This window comes from Notolepis coatsorum (assembly GCF_963971535.1).
Source record: "Notolepis coatsorum genome assembly, chromosome: 17".
Lineage (NCBI taxonomy): Eukaryota > Metazoa > Chordata > Actinopteri > Aulopiformes > Paralepididae > Notolepis > Notolepis coatsorum.
In genome coordinates this window covers 82,718,710-82,733,655 of record NC_140181.1, presented here as the reverse complement: position 1 = coordinate 82,733,655, position 14,946 = coordinate 82,718,710, and the positions used below count along the sequence as shown (strand labels likewise).

The 14,946-nt window shown below is 48.9% G+C and overlaps 1 protein-coding gene across 1 annotated transcript in view; it reads right to left on the bottom strand.

Annotated features, from left to right (window-relative positions):
* Positions 1–1,044: 1,044 nt before the first annotated feature.
* The window catches only part of apobec2b (apolipoprotein B mRNA editing enzyme, catalytic polypeptide-like 2b), a gene marked incomplete at its 5' end in the record, with an annotated part of 32,892 nt that continues 18,990 nt past the window's right edge, over positions 1,045–14,946 (bottom strand). The window contains 2 exons of the mRNA XM_084333079.1: positions 1,045–1,345; positions 1,592–1,941. Coding sequence (XP_084189205.1) covers positions 1,594–1,941 — 348 coding nt within the window. The 3' untranslated portion in view covers positions 1,045–1,345; positions 1,592–1,593. The remainder of the gene's footprint in view (positions 1,346–1,591; positions 1,942–14,946) is intronic.

Here is a 14,946-nt window from a genome sequence, read left to right as displayed (position 1 = left end):
ATGATATCGGGTCCATATTTTAGATAATGCATCATATTTTACATGTAGAATGATATCAGGTCCATCTATCTTTAGATAACGCTGCAATTCTCAGGACAGACAGCAGATGTCAGCAGATGCAATTTAGCTTTCTGTTATCTTTCACCTGAGGTCTCTCATCATAACTAGTACAGCCCTGTGTGTTATTGCGTTGGTTCCATAAATTATATTATGTATTTTTCTAGGCCAGTGATAGATATATTTAGTGTCCAGTATTATGGTACAGTATGTATTCTAGGCAGTATGTATTGTGACAAATGGTCCAAACACAAAAACAATACGTTGTTTTGATAACTGTTAACATCCAAACTTGTGATAATAATTTGAACATCTAATTTGAATACAAGTCCTAGATGGATGCATGTAGAAAGTGTGTGCATTTTATATGCAGCAAAACATTGGCATCTTCTCATGCAGAGTCTGATCTCAGCCTTTTGTTTTACTGCACAAACTTCATGGAATGACCTTCAGCCTGAGCTGAAAATGGATTTTCTGCTGACCTAGGGTCAGTTTAGGGCCATGATCTTAAACCTTCCTGGTGCGTAGTGTAACTGTCTTAACTTCATCTGTGTTTTGCTTGTCGTTTTCTATTGATGCCTAATTTTATTGATATTTTTTCTTTACCTTTTATATTCATCTGTGATTTAATCATTTTAAATGGCATGTAAACTCGACACCATTGCAAATGAGGGCAGCCTCAATAATTTCTTTGGCTGAAATAAAGGTAATAAACGAGATGAGATATAGGGTAAGAAGAGGACAATCGGGGGGGGGGGGGGGGGGGGGGTAATGTGAGGCGATGACCTCACTGTAAATCCACACCACTGGAGAAGTCATTGACAAAACTGATGTATGTGCGCAACGCATATGCAGTCATCTGCTCAACTGCTTAAATATCAGGAATGTCAATTTCAATATTGCAAAAAAAGAATGTTTCTCATTTTGATACTTCAAAGGTAGCGACACAGCTGAGCCCAGTTTACCCTCTTTGGTTGTAAAATCATCATCAAAAGGCAAACAACGTCATCATTATGTGCCCAAAAGATGATGAAAAAAGGATTTTTAAAATCAACCTTTAAAAAAAATAAAAAGATTCACTGAATTACATTCCATGTTAAACACGTCAAATTCTTTCAACATTGCAAATCTCTCACTCAAACAAACAAGCCTTGTGTACTTTTACTGGCATAAGCAACTTCATGTCCTCCGCCTTCCATTTCAGAGCTCTGAGGTCTGCATATTTTTCGACGGAAGTAGATGGCGAGACCTCCTTCTCATCTCTGAGGACCCCGTCTGCCACGTGTCCCTGTGACGGGGATGAGACAGAGGACAAAGATCACATTATAACCAAAAAGAGAGAGAAGCCAAAGGAGCCAGACAAACTGTTCCATCAATCTCTCTTGACCATCCTGACCGTCCTGAATAAGCGTGTATAAGCTATAAATGGTTTCAACTTGACAACAGAAACATTCTGTCGCTTATCAATGCAATTCCACCAAAACTGTCTACTGTATTTGCGCACAAAATGCCCAAAGTTTTTTGACAGACTCACAGCTACTTGATGATGCTGGCAAGTTTCTCCATGTAGTATTCATAGTTCTCCTGACAGTCTTCCCAGGGGGCAAAGCTGTCCTCCTCCTTCTCCACGTAGGTCTCCCACACGTGCAAGAAGTCGGACGGCTTCATCATCCGCAGTTTGCAGCCTGCACCGGCCAGGGCCTTCAGCCCTTCTATTACCTCAGGCTCCTCCCACTCAAAGAGGCGGGAGCAGAAGAGACAGAGGCGGAGCTTCTTGCGCTGGCGGAGGATGTCGGCCAGTTTGGCAGCGCATGCCACGCAGGGACTGGATGACACGTACCATGTGACCTCGTACTCCTGGTTGGGGTCCTTGCTAGGGAGCACCTGGAGAAAGGAAGGACATTGAGAGAGAGGGTGGGGGGAGGGGGGGTTATTTATTGGCCCCTTATGGAGGAAATAAAGAACGAGTATAAACGGAGATGGAAATGTAAGAATGTTAGACCTTCATCACCTGTATGTGGGTGTAACCCGTTATAAGAGACCTTCATCACCTGTGTGTGGGTGTAACCCGTTATAAGAGAACTTCATCACCTGTGTGTGGGGGCGTAACCTGTTATAAGAGAACTTCATCACCTGTATGTGGGCGTAACCTGTTATAAGAGAACTTCATCACCTGTATGTGGGTGTAACCTGTTATAAGAGAACTTCATCACCTGTGTGTGGGCGTAACGTGTTATAAGAGAACTTCATCACCTGTATGTGGGCGTAACGTGTTATAAGAGACCTTCATCACCTGTATGTGGGCGTAACCTGTTATAAGAGAACTTCATCACCTGTGTGTGGGTGTAACCCGTTATAAGAGAACTTCATCACCTGTGTGTGGGGGCGTAACCTGTTATAAGAGAACTTCATCACCTGTATGTGGGCGTAACCTGTTATAAGAGAACTTCATCACCTGTATGTGGGTGTAACCTGTTATAAGAGAACTTCATCACCTGTGTGTGGGCGTAACCTGTTATAAGAGAACTTCATCACCTGTATGTGGGTGTAACCTGTTATAAGAGAACTTCATCACCTGTGTGTGGGCGTAACCTGTTATAAGAGACCTTCATCACCTGTGTGTGGGCGTAACCTGTTATAAGAGAACTTCATCACCTGTGTGTGGGTGTAACCCGTTATAAGAGACCTTCATCACCTGTATGTGGGCGTAACCCGTTATAAGAGACCTTCATCACCTGTATGTGGGCGTAACGTGTTATAAGAGACCTTCATCACCTGTATGTGGGCGTAACCTGTTATAAGAGAACTTCATCACATGTATGTGGGCGTAACGTGTTATAAGAGACCTTCATCACCTGTATGTGGGCGTAACCTGTTATAAGAGAACTTCATCACATGTATGTGCATGGGCGTATGAATGAATGAATGAATGAAAACTTTATTTAACAGATTGCAGAATGGGTACAATACAGTATGGCTCAATACCCACAATTGTTAAGGGGATGCAGACCAGAGAAAGACATGTGTCTTGTTTACATCAGGGTCCCCCATTTTCAATTCATAGTGACATTTATGACATACACAACATACATGACATTTATGGCATAGGGACATACATGACATACAGGTATTTAGTACTGTTACATTTGTGACATATACGATATGCACATTATACAGTACTGTTACCCATAGATCCTGACAGAATATATACATATGATGGGGAGGGGGTGGGTGGGTGGGAGAGAAATATACATACAGTGGGGAGAGAATATATACATACGGTGGGGAGGAGACTGTACATTTGGAGGGGGTGGGTGGGTGGGAGAGAAATATACATACGGCGGGGAGAGAATATATACATGCGGTGGGGAGGAGACTGCCAATTAGGAAGGGGTGGGGGTGGGGGGGTTTGGACAATTACGGTGGCCAGTTTCGAATTGCAGCCTCCCGTAGGTGCTCTTTAAGAGCGGTTTTTAATGTGGGTAGGGATTCACATTCCTTTACAGCTTTGGGTAGGGCGTTCCACATTGATGTGGCATAATTGCGAAACGTGTTTAGTCCCTTGTTTGAGCCGAATCTGGGTTTAACATGATTTGTTGAGCTTCCTCTGGTGCTGTGGTCGTGGTATTCACTGACCTTTGGGAAGTATTTTGACATGTACATGGGTACCTTAGTCGTATAGTGTATCTTGTAGACAAGGCCCATTGCAAGTTGCTGTACTCTGTTGTCTACTCTAAGCCATCCTAGGTTGTCAAAGTGGGCAGGGGTGAGGTGGGTTCTAGGGGTAAGGTCAAGTAGAAGTCTGACCAGTTTGTTTTGTGATGTTTGTAATCTTGTTTTTAGCGCCTTTGAGGTGCTTTGGTACCATGAGGTGCAAGCATAGTCGTGGTACCCTTGAATGAGTGCTCCTGCCAGAGTCTTCAGGGTATTCTTGTTTACCAGAGAGGAGATCCGGTACAAGAATCTAGTTCATTGGTTGACTTTTTTTATTACTGTAACTGAGGGGTACAATTCCCTGACTGTATTACTAGATATGATACTTACTACCACTACCTTTGTACTTAATATTCGGCCACCCAGTACTCGGCATAAATATATTATGATAAACACTCTCACGTAGATGAAACGGATCCAACACAAATGTACGAAGTCGAAGTATGTATTTATTCCTACACAGCAATGGTGTGTAGAGCAAGCACTTAATCACTTAATTACATTTATGAATTGAAATAGTATGCACTTTTATGGCAAAGAGTATTCGTCGGTATATCAATAGAGAATGTCCAATCTCTGATGGCGCAGGCGGTAAATATACGACCTGGAATAGTTAAGGAATAACAGCAATGATACTTTAATGATTATAAGACTGGATACACTAAGGGGGTTAATCCGGTCGCTTGTAAGACAACAGGAGTAGGAGGGGGGGGGGGTAGAGTCTGGCTGCCTCGTCCGGCCAAGGGTATCCTGGGTGAACCCACAGTTGTGCAGCTCGGTGCGCCAGCGATCCTTGGACCACGGATGAAAGCAGTTGGACTCTCTGTGAGCCGGCTCTCTCCGGTCCACGGGGGAGAGACGTGAAGCGACCTCGTCTTGCAGAGCGTCTCCTCACCTTGCGTCCTCTCCAGGGGGGGGGGTTCCAACACACGGCAGTGTCGGGGGTCTTTATCCATGGAATAATCACTGTATACAAAGCATAATCCGTGCCTGGGAAGGCGGGCTGTCGTCGGTAGAATAATCCGGTATACAGGTCCACTCGCTCGTCGGCTCTGGGGCTCCTCGGATGCAGTCTCACATGGGGTCGACCATCCTGGATAAGCAGCCAGTTCTCTGCCCGAAACGATGGGGTACTGACTACGGTAGTATTCTCACCGCACGAAGCACTATATATTAACAGACTATTATTAGCTCAATAGACTACGTCCAACTCGACGATATAGTGCCAAATATGACTATTCAAATATTAATATACACAATGTCTCAATACCGATGGTAGGCCGAACTTGGCCTTACTCCCACACGTGGCGTCGCGGGGAGGCTTTACGTCTGTCACTCTATTGGAGGGTAAGAAACTGGACTGAAAAGGAAGTCCTACTTTAGTAGCGCAGTATATATACGCACTATGAACAAATAGTACCGTTAGTGGTGCGGTAGCCAGATTCCTACGCGGAACTAGGACTTGTTCGTACATGTTGAGCGGTACGTTTGAACTGGGTCTGGGGGGTATGGCAGCCTGGCACCAAGGTCTCGACCAATAGTAGAATGGAGACTATTATGGGATGTTCAGTAGGCTAGAATGGATATTCAATGCATATTGTACAAGGAATATACAAGGGATATCAAGGAATATTAGAGAATATACAAATACAATTAAATATATATATATAAATAAATATATATATTCGGTTTAATCTGGCCCTTCACAACAGCCACCCCCTGATTGGTCCCAGACCTAATCAGTTAAGCAGAGACAGATTAATCGCGTTGTCTATTTACACATAAGGGTTTGCTGTAGGGGTCAGTCAACTTCACAAAGTCATAGGGTTATAGGGTCATGGTCATCATCGATTGTGTCTGGGAGTCGGGGCAGTTCTATGAGCCTCGCCACCGGACGGGTGTAAGTGCGACCCTGGACAAGCACTTCAGCTGCTCGGACCTTGCCGTCGGCACCGGTGATCACTTTGCTTACGCGGCCGGCCGGCCACATAGCTCTGGGCAGTGATTGATCAATAATCATGACGACTGTTCCTTCTGTCAAATTGTCTCTCTCCTTTACCCACTTCTGGCGGGTCTGTAGAGACGGTAGGTAGTGCAGTAGGAAACTGCTCCAAAACTTGTCGGCTAATACTTGGCTGTACCTCCACATTCGTCGGCCGTTCGCTTCTTCAGGCCGGTACATTGTCTGGGGTAACGCGGGATCTAGCCGCCCCATCAGGAGTGTGTTGGGGGTAACTGGGTCGATATCCGCCACATCGCTGGAGACGTAGCCGAGGGGCTTAGAGTTCAATACTCCCTCAATCTCCGTGAGGACTGTCATTAGGACTTCTTCCGCCACAGTCTGGGCCCCAAGTACTGCGTACAGGGCTGTCTTTATGGAACGCACTTCCCGTTCCCAAGTACCACCGAAGTGGGGTGCGTTTGGGGGGTTGAATTGGAAGTCAATCTGTGCTGGAGCGAGGTGGGTCTTAAGTTCTGGGCCCATAGCTTGGAAGCTCTCTCTCAGCTCTCTTTCGCCGCCTTTGAAGTTTGTCCCATGATCGGACAATAGTGTAGACGGTCTTCCTTTCCGTGATGTGAATCTACGGAAGGCCATAAGGAATGAGTCTGTGCTCATGGTCGGGAGAAGCTCGATGTGTATCGCTCTGGTGGTCATGCATTTGAATACAATACCCCACCGCTTCTCGGTTCCTCTTCCTTTCTTTATGTGCAGCGGGCCAAAGCAGTCCATACCCGTTGAGTGGAATGGCTTGTCACCGATTCGGAGGCGACATGGAGGAAGGTCAGCCATCCTTGGTATGCTGGGCTGCGCGCGCCACTTGCGGCAGTCTAGACATGTTCGCTGGAAGCGTCGTACCGCCTCTCTTCCTTGTAGGATCCAGTAACAACGTCTGATTTCCGCGAAGACTCTTTCTGCTCCTGCGTGATGTACATCCTCATCGTATTTCTTTATAATCAGCTCTGTGACCTTGTGTCGGCTGTCCAATACGATCGGGTATTTAATGTCATCCGGTAGATTGGGGGCTCTGCGTAGGCGACCACCCACTCTGATATGAGCGTCGCTCTCGGGGGCCAGATGAATTAATCTGCTGTCGGATGGGACGGGCTTTCCTCCCTGTAGACAGGCCAATTCATCGGGGAACGAGTCTCTCTGGGCTCGCTGCAGTAGAAGCAATTCTGCTTCCTCGTAGTTAGCTGCTGACATTTCAGCGGGGGACTTACACTCCGGGTGGTGCCGCAGGAATGTCCTTTGTTGTGCACTCTCTATGGTAGTGCAATCATCTATGTTGGGGTCTGCGGAGATAACAGTGCTCAATCCACAGAACACAGGCTTCTTATTCTCAGCCTCCTCCTGACTGGCTTCCCTCGGGATAGGCGTGGGCCACTCTCCTTCCGGGAGCTTTAGGAATGCTGGGCCGTCACTGTAGACATTGCGACGGGTGAGGTCATCTAGGGGCATTCCCCGGGTGATGACGTCAGCTGGGTTCTGTTTTGTATCAACGTAGCGCCACTCTGTTTCTCCGGTTAACTCTTCGGTTAAGTCTTGAATCTCGGTGACTCTGACTCCCACGAAGACCTTGTACCTGCATGAGTCCGATTTGATCCAGGCGAGTACTGTCGTGGAATCTGACCACAGGATTGTTCTAGACACCGGTATGGTGAGCTCACGTTGGATGAGCGTGGCTAGGTGCGCTCCGGCTAGGGCTGCGCAGAGCTCTAGACGTGGGATAGATTGTTGCTTGCGTGGGGCTATTCTCGAGCGGGCGAGGACAAATGCTGTGTAGATCTCTCCCCCCTCTTCTTGGGCCCGCAAGTAGGCTACTGATCCGTATGCGACCTCTGAGGCGTCACTGAAGACGTGTAAGTCCATTTTACATGTCTCTGGCCTCACCGTGGGTGGGAAGTAGCTTCGGCGCATATTAACGCCTGGGAGTGAGTGGAGCTCCATCTCCCACTCTCTCCAGGTGGATGCAAGGTGTGCGGGAATGGGGTCGTCCCAGCCCTGGTCCTTGTCCCACAATGCTCGTACAATCATTTTTGCCCTGGTGGTGTACGGTAGAATACATCCTAGCGGGTCATATTGTCGGGCGAGTGTTGTGTACACACTCCGTCTGGTGGTCGGCGCCGCCGCCAGCCTTCCCTGCTCCGTAGTCAGGGGCTTGTGTCTGTAGTGAAGCGAATCTGTTTTGAATCGCCACACTAATCCCAGGGTCATCTCCTGGGCTTCTCCCGGGATTGTAGCCATCCAGGTCTCGCTGCTGGCTGCCTTGTCCTCGGAGGAGAGGCTGCGCAGTACTTGCGGATCGCTGCTGGCCCACTGCCTGAGATCAAAGCCGCCTTTGATCAATGAGGCGCGGAGTTTAATCAGGAGAGCCTCGGCTTCTTCCTGGGTTGAAAGGCTTTGTAGACAGTTGTCTACGTAGAAGCTGTTCTTTACGCTGTGTTGGACCTCTTCGTCCGCTGCTGGGTCCTCTGCTACATGTTTCTGTAGTGCAAATGTAGCACAGCAGGGGCTGCACGTCGTTCCGAAGGGGAGGACTTCCCATTGGTAGATGGCTGGGTGCTCATCTCCTGGCTTCTCTCTCCATAGGAACCGTAACAGGGGCTTGTCCTCCTCTACTAATCTCACCTGCAGGAACATTCCTTTAATGTCCCCGCTGATGGCCACCTTTTCCTGGCGGAAGCGGAGTAGAACGCCGAGTAGGGAGGGGCCGAGTGTGGGACCGGGCAGTAACTCTTTATTCAGATTTTGGGATCCGATCTGGTAGCTGCAGTTAAATACTATGCGGTCTTTACCGTTGTGATGGACCTTGTGGTGAGGCACGTACCACGATTCAGTGGTCTGGTCAGCCTCTTTAATGTCCATCTTTGTGACGTGTCCCGCTGTGATGAGCTTCTCAATCTCAGCGCGGTATACACTCTCTTGGGCGGGGTTCTTGGCTAAGCGCCGCTCCGTGTTCAGCAGGTACCGTTCTGTGGCGTCTGTCTTGGCGTGGAAAGTAGGCATTCCTTCTCGCCGCAGGAGTGGCGTGGCGTATCTCAACACGCCGTTGACCGGGACTCTCTTGGTCCCTGTCTCGAGGAGGTGAATGGCGTAAATGTCATCTTTAGAGCGAATGTCTTTCTTTCCGTTCTTAAAGGGCATTTGTTCCAAGGTCCATAGCCGCTCTACGTGTTGCAGGAGTGCGGTTTCTCCCTCTGTGACTCGGGAGTGGAGACATCTAGTGGTTGTACTTCGGTTGAGAGATTTGGCGAGCGGGCCTTGGAGAGTCCATCCCAAACGGGTCTCGACTGCTGCAGGACAGCCTCGGGGTCCGGTATGAACCCGGTCTATCGGGACAATGAGGTCTGCATGGTCGGAGCCTATCAACAGGGTCGGCATAGCATTGTCTATGAGCGGGATCGGTAACTTGCGCAGATGTGCATATTTCTCCATCAGCTTGGCGACGGGGTATGTGTACCGCGACAGTCCTATTTCTTGGCTGGTGAAAGCGTCTGTAATCTGGTACCGTCGCTCAGGCTGGCCGCTTGCTGCGATAGAGAATGAGACATTCTCGCCCTTTATCGTCTTCAAATCTCGTCTTATTGTCCGAATTGTCATTTGGGTTTCGCTTCCCCGCAGCCCTAGCTGGGCCGCAGCGGAGGCGAGCAGAAGGGTCTTCTCTGACCCGTCATCGAGGACGGCGTAAGTGTCCAGGACTTTATTCTGGTAGCTTAGTGTCACACGCACTACTTTTAGGAGTACTCGGGCTCCACTGCTGCTGGCGGGATCGATGTACATGACGCTCGCTTTGCTGCTGGATGGTGCGGGTGAAGGGCGCCGTCTGTTACTGTCGTGAAGTATGTCCAGATGGACTCCATCGCACTTGGTGCACCTTTTCTTTAAGCGGCATTCGGCTGCCATGTGTGAGCGCGCACAGCGAAAACAGCGCTTGTTGGACTTTATCCATTGACTTGCTTCCTCCGCGTTCAGCTTGGGGAAGGAGTCACATTGCGCTAGCCAGTGTTCTTTCTCACAGTAGGGGCACACTATCTTCCACTTCTCCGTTCTGGAGGGGGTACTGTGGCTCCTGCTGCTCGGTACTGACTCCGATTGGTGCATCACAGTCACCGATCTTCTTCCATCATTTAGTCGTCTGGTTCCTTCTCTGGAGCCAGGGGTGCTCCGTCCGAATGTATCTAGCCGTAGGCTGCTGACTTCTCTCGCCAGGAAGTCTGCTAGATCGAGGAGGTTCGGTTCGGGGCCATTCGGGTCTCGGTGGTCTCTCTGCCGCCTAAAACGCTCCTGTCGAGCGGGCGGCAGCTTCTCCAAGATCCTTTCCACATTTGAGTTGGCGTAAAGTTCATGCCTCCCCTTCTCTCTCTGCGCTCCCAACATCCCTACCAGGGACTGCACTCTGATGGACAGGTCGTCCAGTGCTCGATTGTCTATTGCTGGGGGTAAGCGGTCGATGTGTCGGATCTCCTGGATCACGTAATCCCATATGCGCCCATACCTCTGGTCCAATGCTACCAGCGCTGCTGTGTATGGGGTGGTGGAAGTCGCGTAGGCGAGCGCTATATTATGTGCGCAGGGTACCTTTAAGTGCTTCAGTAGGATGGCGTATTTATGGCGTTCATCCAATACATCCACCAACATGGTCTCCAGACACATGCGGAGTTCTGTATACTGGGCCCGGTTCTCTTGGGTGAAGTCGGGTACCATAGGCGTGCCAATGTATGACGCTGACTGTGGATACATCGGCGAGCGTTGGGGGAGAGGCCTCCTAGGCGAGTCTCCTCCCGCTCCTTGGTATGGGCTGGTACCGGCAGTGTACCATGGCCCGCTTGTCCAGGTGCTGTTCCTCGGTGCGGGTCGTGCGTCGTGCTCACCCGGGTATAGAGTCGGGGGTCTGTAGCGCAGCTCCGCGGGAGTATAGCCTGGGCTGTACCGGACCTCCTGGTCCGGTAGAGTACTGTGCTGTCGTCGGGCGTGGTTCTCCTCCTCTTCCTCTTCGTCTTCAGTTAGGTCATCCAGTGCTTGTAGTCTCTGGTTTAGCCTCTCCACAGGATATGCTGCTCCTTCCCGGTTGCTAGGTCTCGCTTGGACCGGTGGGGGGAGGTGGTCTGTGGGGGGTATAGACCTCGTCTGTTGGTCAAGTTCAGGGTTGTTTACTCGGCTAGGGGATGCCGCCCTGGAGGTGTGTCTAGACGAGTTCCTGGAGCCTCTGGCGGAGGGAGAGGGTGTTGTCCGTCTGATCAGCTGTTCTATTAGTTGCGCTTGCTGTCTGTCGCGCTCTGCGTCCCGTAGAGCACCAGCAGCTGCTCGCTGGCTGTCTGCTCGGTCTCGGGCCACATTCTCTTCCCTCTGAATGCGTCTTATTTCTAGACGTATATGCTCTTCTTCGCTCCGCTGCTGGATCTGCAGTCGGTCGCGTTCAGCAGCGGCGTTCAGGCTGATGAGGAAGGCCTGCTGTAGGGTCCTCTCTGCCTCGCTGGGAGAAGGCGGTTGTATAGGGGAGCCTTCCCTCTGGGTACTCCTTGCGGAGCCTTGGAGCTCTATCTCCACGGTGCTCTCCCCGTCTTCTTCCGTGCCGAGTTCTCTCTCGGTAGCGTTGTATTCCTCCCGGGACTCATCGGGGACTACTTCTTCAGTACTGGCGGGGTGTGAAGTCATGTCTGGTTCCCACTGGTCCCCACCGTGAACTTGGTCAGTTACATTAGAACCCGTAGGGGCCTCTATGGTCGGGGTAGTCTGGGCGTTGGGGTTAGACATACTTTTACTTTCTAGTTTTACCGCGTTTACTGTTAGTAGAAGACTAGGTTGTTGACTGACAGCGTAAGCCTCTAAGTACTGAGGGAGCCGTCGTTCGCGCTGCGGGCGTTGGTTAGGAGGATCGTTTCGTGGAGTGTTCATCATAGGCCATTTCAATATTAATAACACTATATTAATATTACACTAATTACCATCCGGCTCGAAGGACCAATTGTAACTGAGGGGTACAATTCCCTGACTGTATTACTAGATATGATACTTACTACCACTACCTTTGTACTTAATATTCGGCCACCCAGTACTCGGCATAAATATATTATGATAAACACTCTCACGTAGATGAAACGGATCCAACACAAATGTACGAAGTCGAAGTATGTATTTATTCCTACACAGCAATGGTGTGTAGAGCAAGCACTTAATCACTTAATTACATTTATGAATTGAAATAGTATGCACTTTTATGGCAAAGAGTATTCGTCGGTATATCAATAGAGAATGTCCAATCTCTGATGGCGCAGGCGGTAAATATACGACCTGGAATAGTTAAGGAATAACAGCAATGATACTTTAATGATTATAAGACTGGATACACTAAGGGGGTTAATCCGGTCGCTTGTAAGACAACAGGAGTAGGAGGGGGGGGGGGTAGAGTCTGGCTGCCTCGTCCGGCCAAGGGTATCCTGGGTGAACCCACAGTTGTGCAGCTCGGTGCGCCAGCGATCCTTGGACCACGGATGAAAGCAGTTGGACTCTCTGTGAGCCGGCTCTCTCCGGTCCACGGGGGAGAGACGTGAAGCGACCTCGTCTTGCAGAGCGTCTCCTCACCTTGCGTCCTCTCCAGGGGGGGGGGTTCCAACACACGGCAGTGTCGGGGGTCTTTATCCATGGAATAATCACTGTATACAAAGCATAATCCGTGCCTGAGAAGGCGGGCTGTCGTCGGTAGAATAATCCGGTATACAGGTCCACTCGCTCGTCGGCTCTGGGGCTCCTCGGATGCAGTCTCACATGGGGTCGACCATCCTGGATAAGCAGCCAGTTCTCTGCCCGAAACGATGGGGTACTGACTACGGTAGTATTCTCACCGCACGAAGCACTATATATTAACAGACTATTATTAGCTCAATAGACTACGTCCAACTCGACGATATAGTGCCAAATATGACTATTCAAATATTAATATACACGATGTCTCAATACCGATGGTAGGCCGAACTTGGCCTTACTCCCACACGTGGCGTCGCGGGGAGGCTTTACGTCTGTCACTCTATTGGAGGGTAAGAAACTGGACTGAAAAGGAAGTCCTACTTTAGTAGCGCAGTATATATACGCACTATGAACAAATAGTACCGTTAGTGGTGCGGTAGCCAGATTCCTACGCGGAACTAGGACTTGTTCGTACATGTTGAGCGGTACGTTTGAACTGGGTCTGGGGGGTATGGCAGCTTGGCACCAAGGTCTCGACCAATAGTAGAATGGAGACTATTATGGGATGTTCAGTAGGCTAGAATGGATATTCAATGCATATTGTACAAGGAATATACAAGGGATATCAAGGAATATTAGAGAATATACAAATACAATTAAATATATATATATAAATAAATATATATATTCGGTTTAATATGGCTGTTGTGAAGGGCCAGATTAAACCGAATATATATATTTATTTATATATATATATTTGATTGTATTTGTATATTCTCTAATATTCCCTGATATCCCTTGTATATTCCTTGTACAATATGCATTGGATATCCATTCTAGCCTACTGAACATCCCATAATAGTCTCCATTCTACTATTGGTCGAGACCTTGGTGCCAGGCTGCCATACCCCTCAGACCCAGTTCAAACGTACCGCTCCACATGTACGAACAAGTCCTAGTTCCGCGTAGGAATCTGGCTACCGCACCACTAATGGGACTATTTGTTCATAGTGCGTATATATACTGCGCTACTAAAGTAGGACTTTCTTTTCAGTCCAGTTTCTTACCCTCCAATAGAGTCACAGACGTAAAGCCTCCCCGCGACGCCACGTGTGGGAGTAAGGCCAAGTTCGCCTACCATCGGTATTGAGACATCGTGTATATTAATATTTGAATAGTCATATTTGGCACTATATCGTCGAGTTGGACGTAGTCTATTAAGCTAATAATAGTCTGTTAATATATAGTGCTTCGTGCGGTGAGAATACTACCGTAGTCAGTACCCCATCGTTTCGGGCAGAGAACTGGCTGCTTACCCAGGGTGGTTGACCCCATGTGAAGCTGCACCCGAGGAGCCCCAGAGCCGACGAGCGAGTGGACCTGTATACCGGATTATTCTACCGACGACAGCCCGCCTTCCCAGGCACGGATTATGCTTTGTATACTTTGATTATTCCATGGATAAAGACCCCCGACACTGCCGTGTGTTGGAACCCCCCCCCCTGGAGAGGACGCAAGGTGAGGAGACGCTCTGCAAGACGAGGTCGCTTCACGTCTCTCCCCCGTGGACCGGAGAGAGCCGGCCCACAAAGAGTCCACCTGCTTTCATCTGTGGTCCAAGGATCGCCGGCGCATTGAACGGCACTACAGTGGGTTCACCTGGGATACCCTTGGCCGGACGAGGCAGCCGGATTCTACCCCCCCCCCCCTCCTACTCCTGTCGGCTTACAAGCGACCGGATTAACCCCCCCTTAGTGTATCTAGTATATAATCATTAAAGTATCATTGCTGTTATTCCTTAACTATTCCAGGTCGTATATTTACCACCTGCGCCATCAGAGATTGGACATTCTCTATTGATATACCGACGAATACTCTTTGCCATAAAAGTGCATACTATTTCAATTCATAAATGTAATTAAGTGATTAAGTGCTTGCTCTACACACCATTGCTGTGTAGTAATAAACGCATACTTCGACTTCGTACATTTGTGTTGGATCCGTTTCATCTACGTGAGAGTGTTTATGATAATATATTTATGCCGTGTACTGGGTGGCCGAATATTAAGTACAAAGGTAGTGGTAGTAAGTATCATATCTAGTAATACAGTCAGGGAATTGTACCCCTCAGTTACAATTGGTCCTTCGAGCCGGATGGTAATCAGTGTAATATTAATATAGTGTTATTAATATTGAAATGGCCTATGATGAACACTCCACGAAACGATCCTCCTAACCAACGCCCGCAGCGCGAATGACGGCTCCCTCAGTACTTAGAGGCTTACGCTGTCAGTCAACAACCTAGTCTTCTACTAACAGTAAACGCGGTAAAACTAGAAAGTAAAAGTATGTCTAACCCCAACGCCCAGACTACCCCGACCATAGAGGCCCCTACGGGCTCTAATGTAACTGACCAAGTTCACGGTGGGGACCAGTGGGAACCAGACATGACTTCACACCCCGCCAGTACTGAAGAAGTAGTCCCCGAT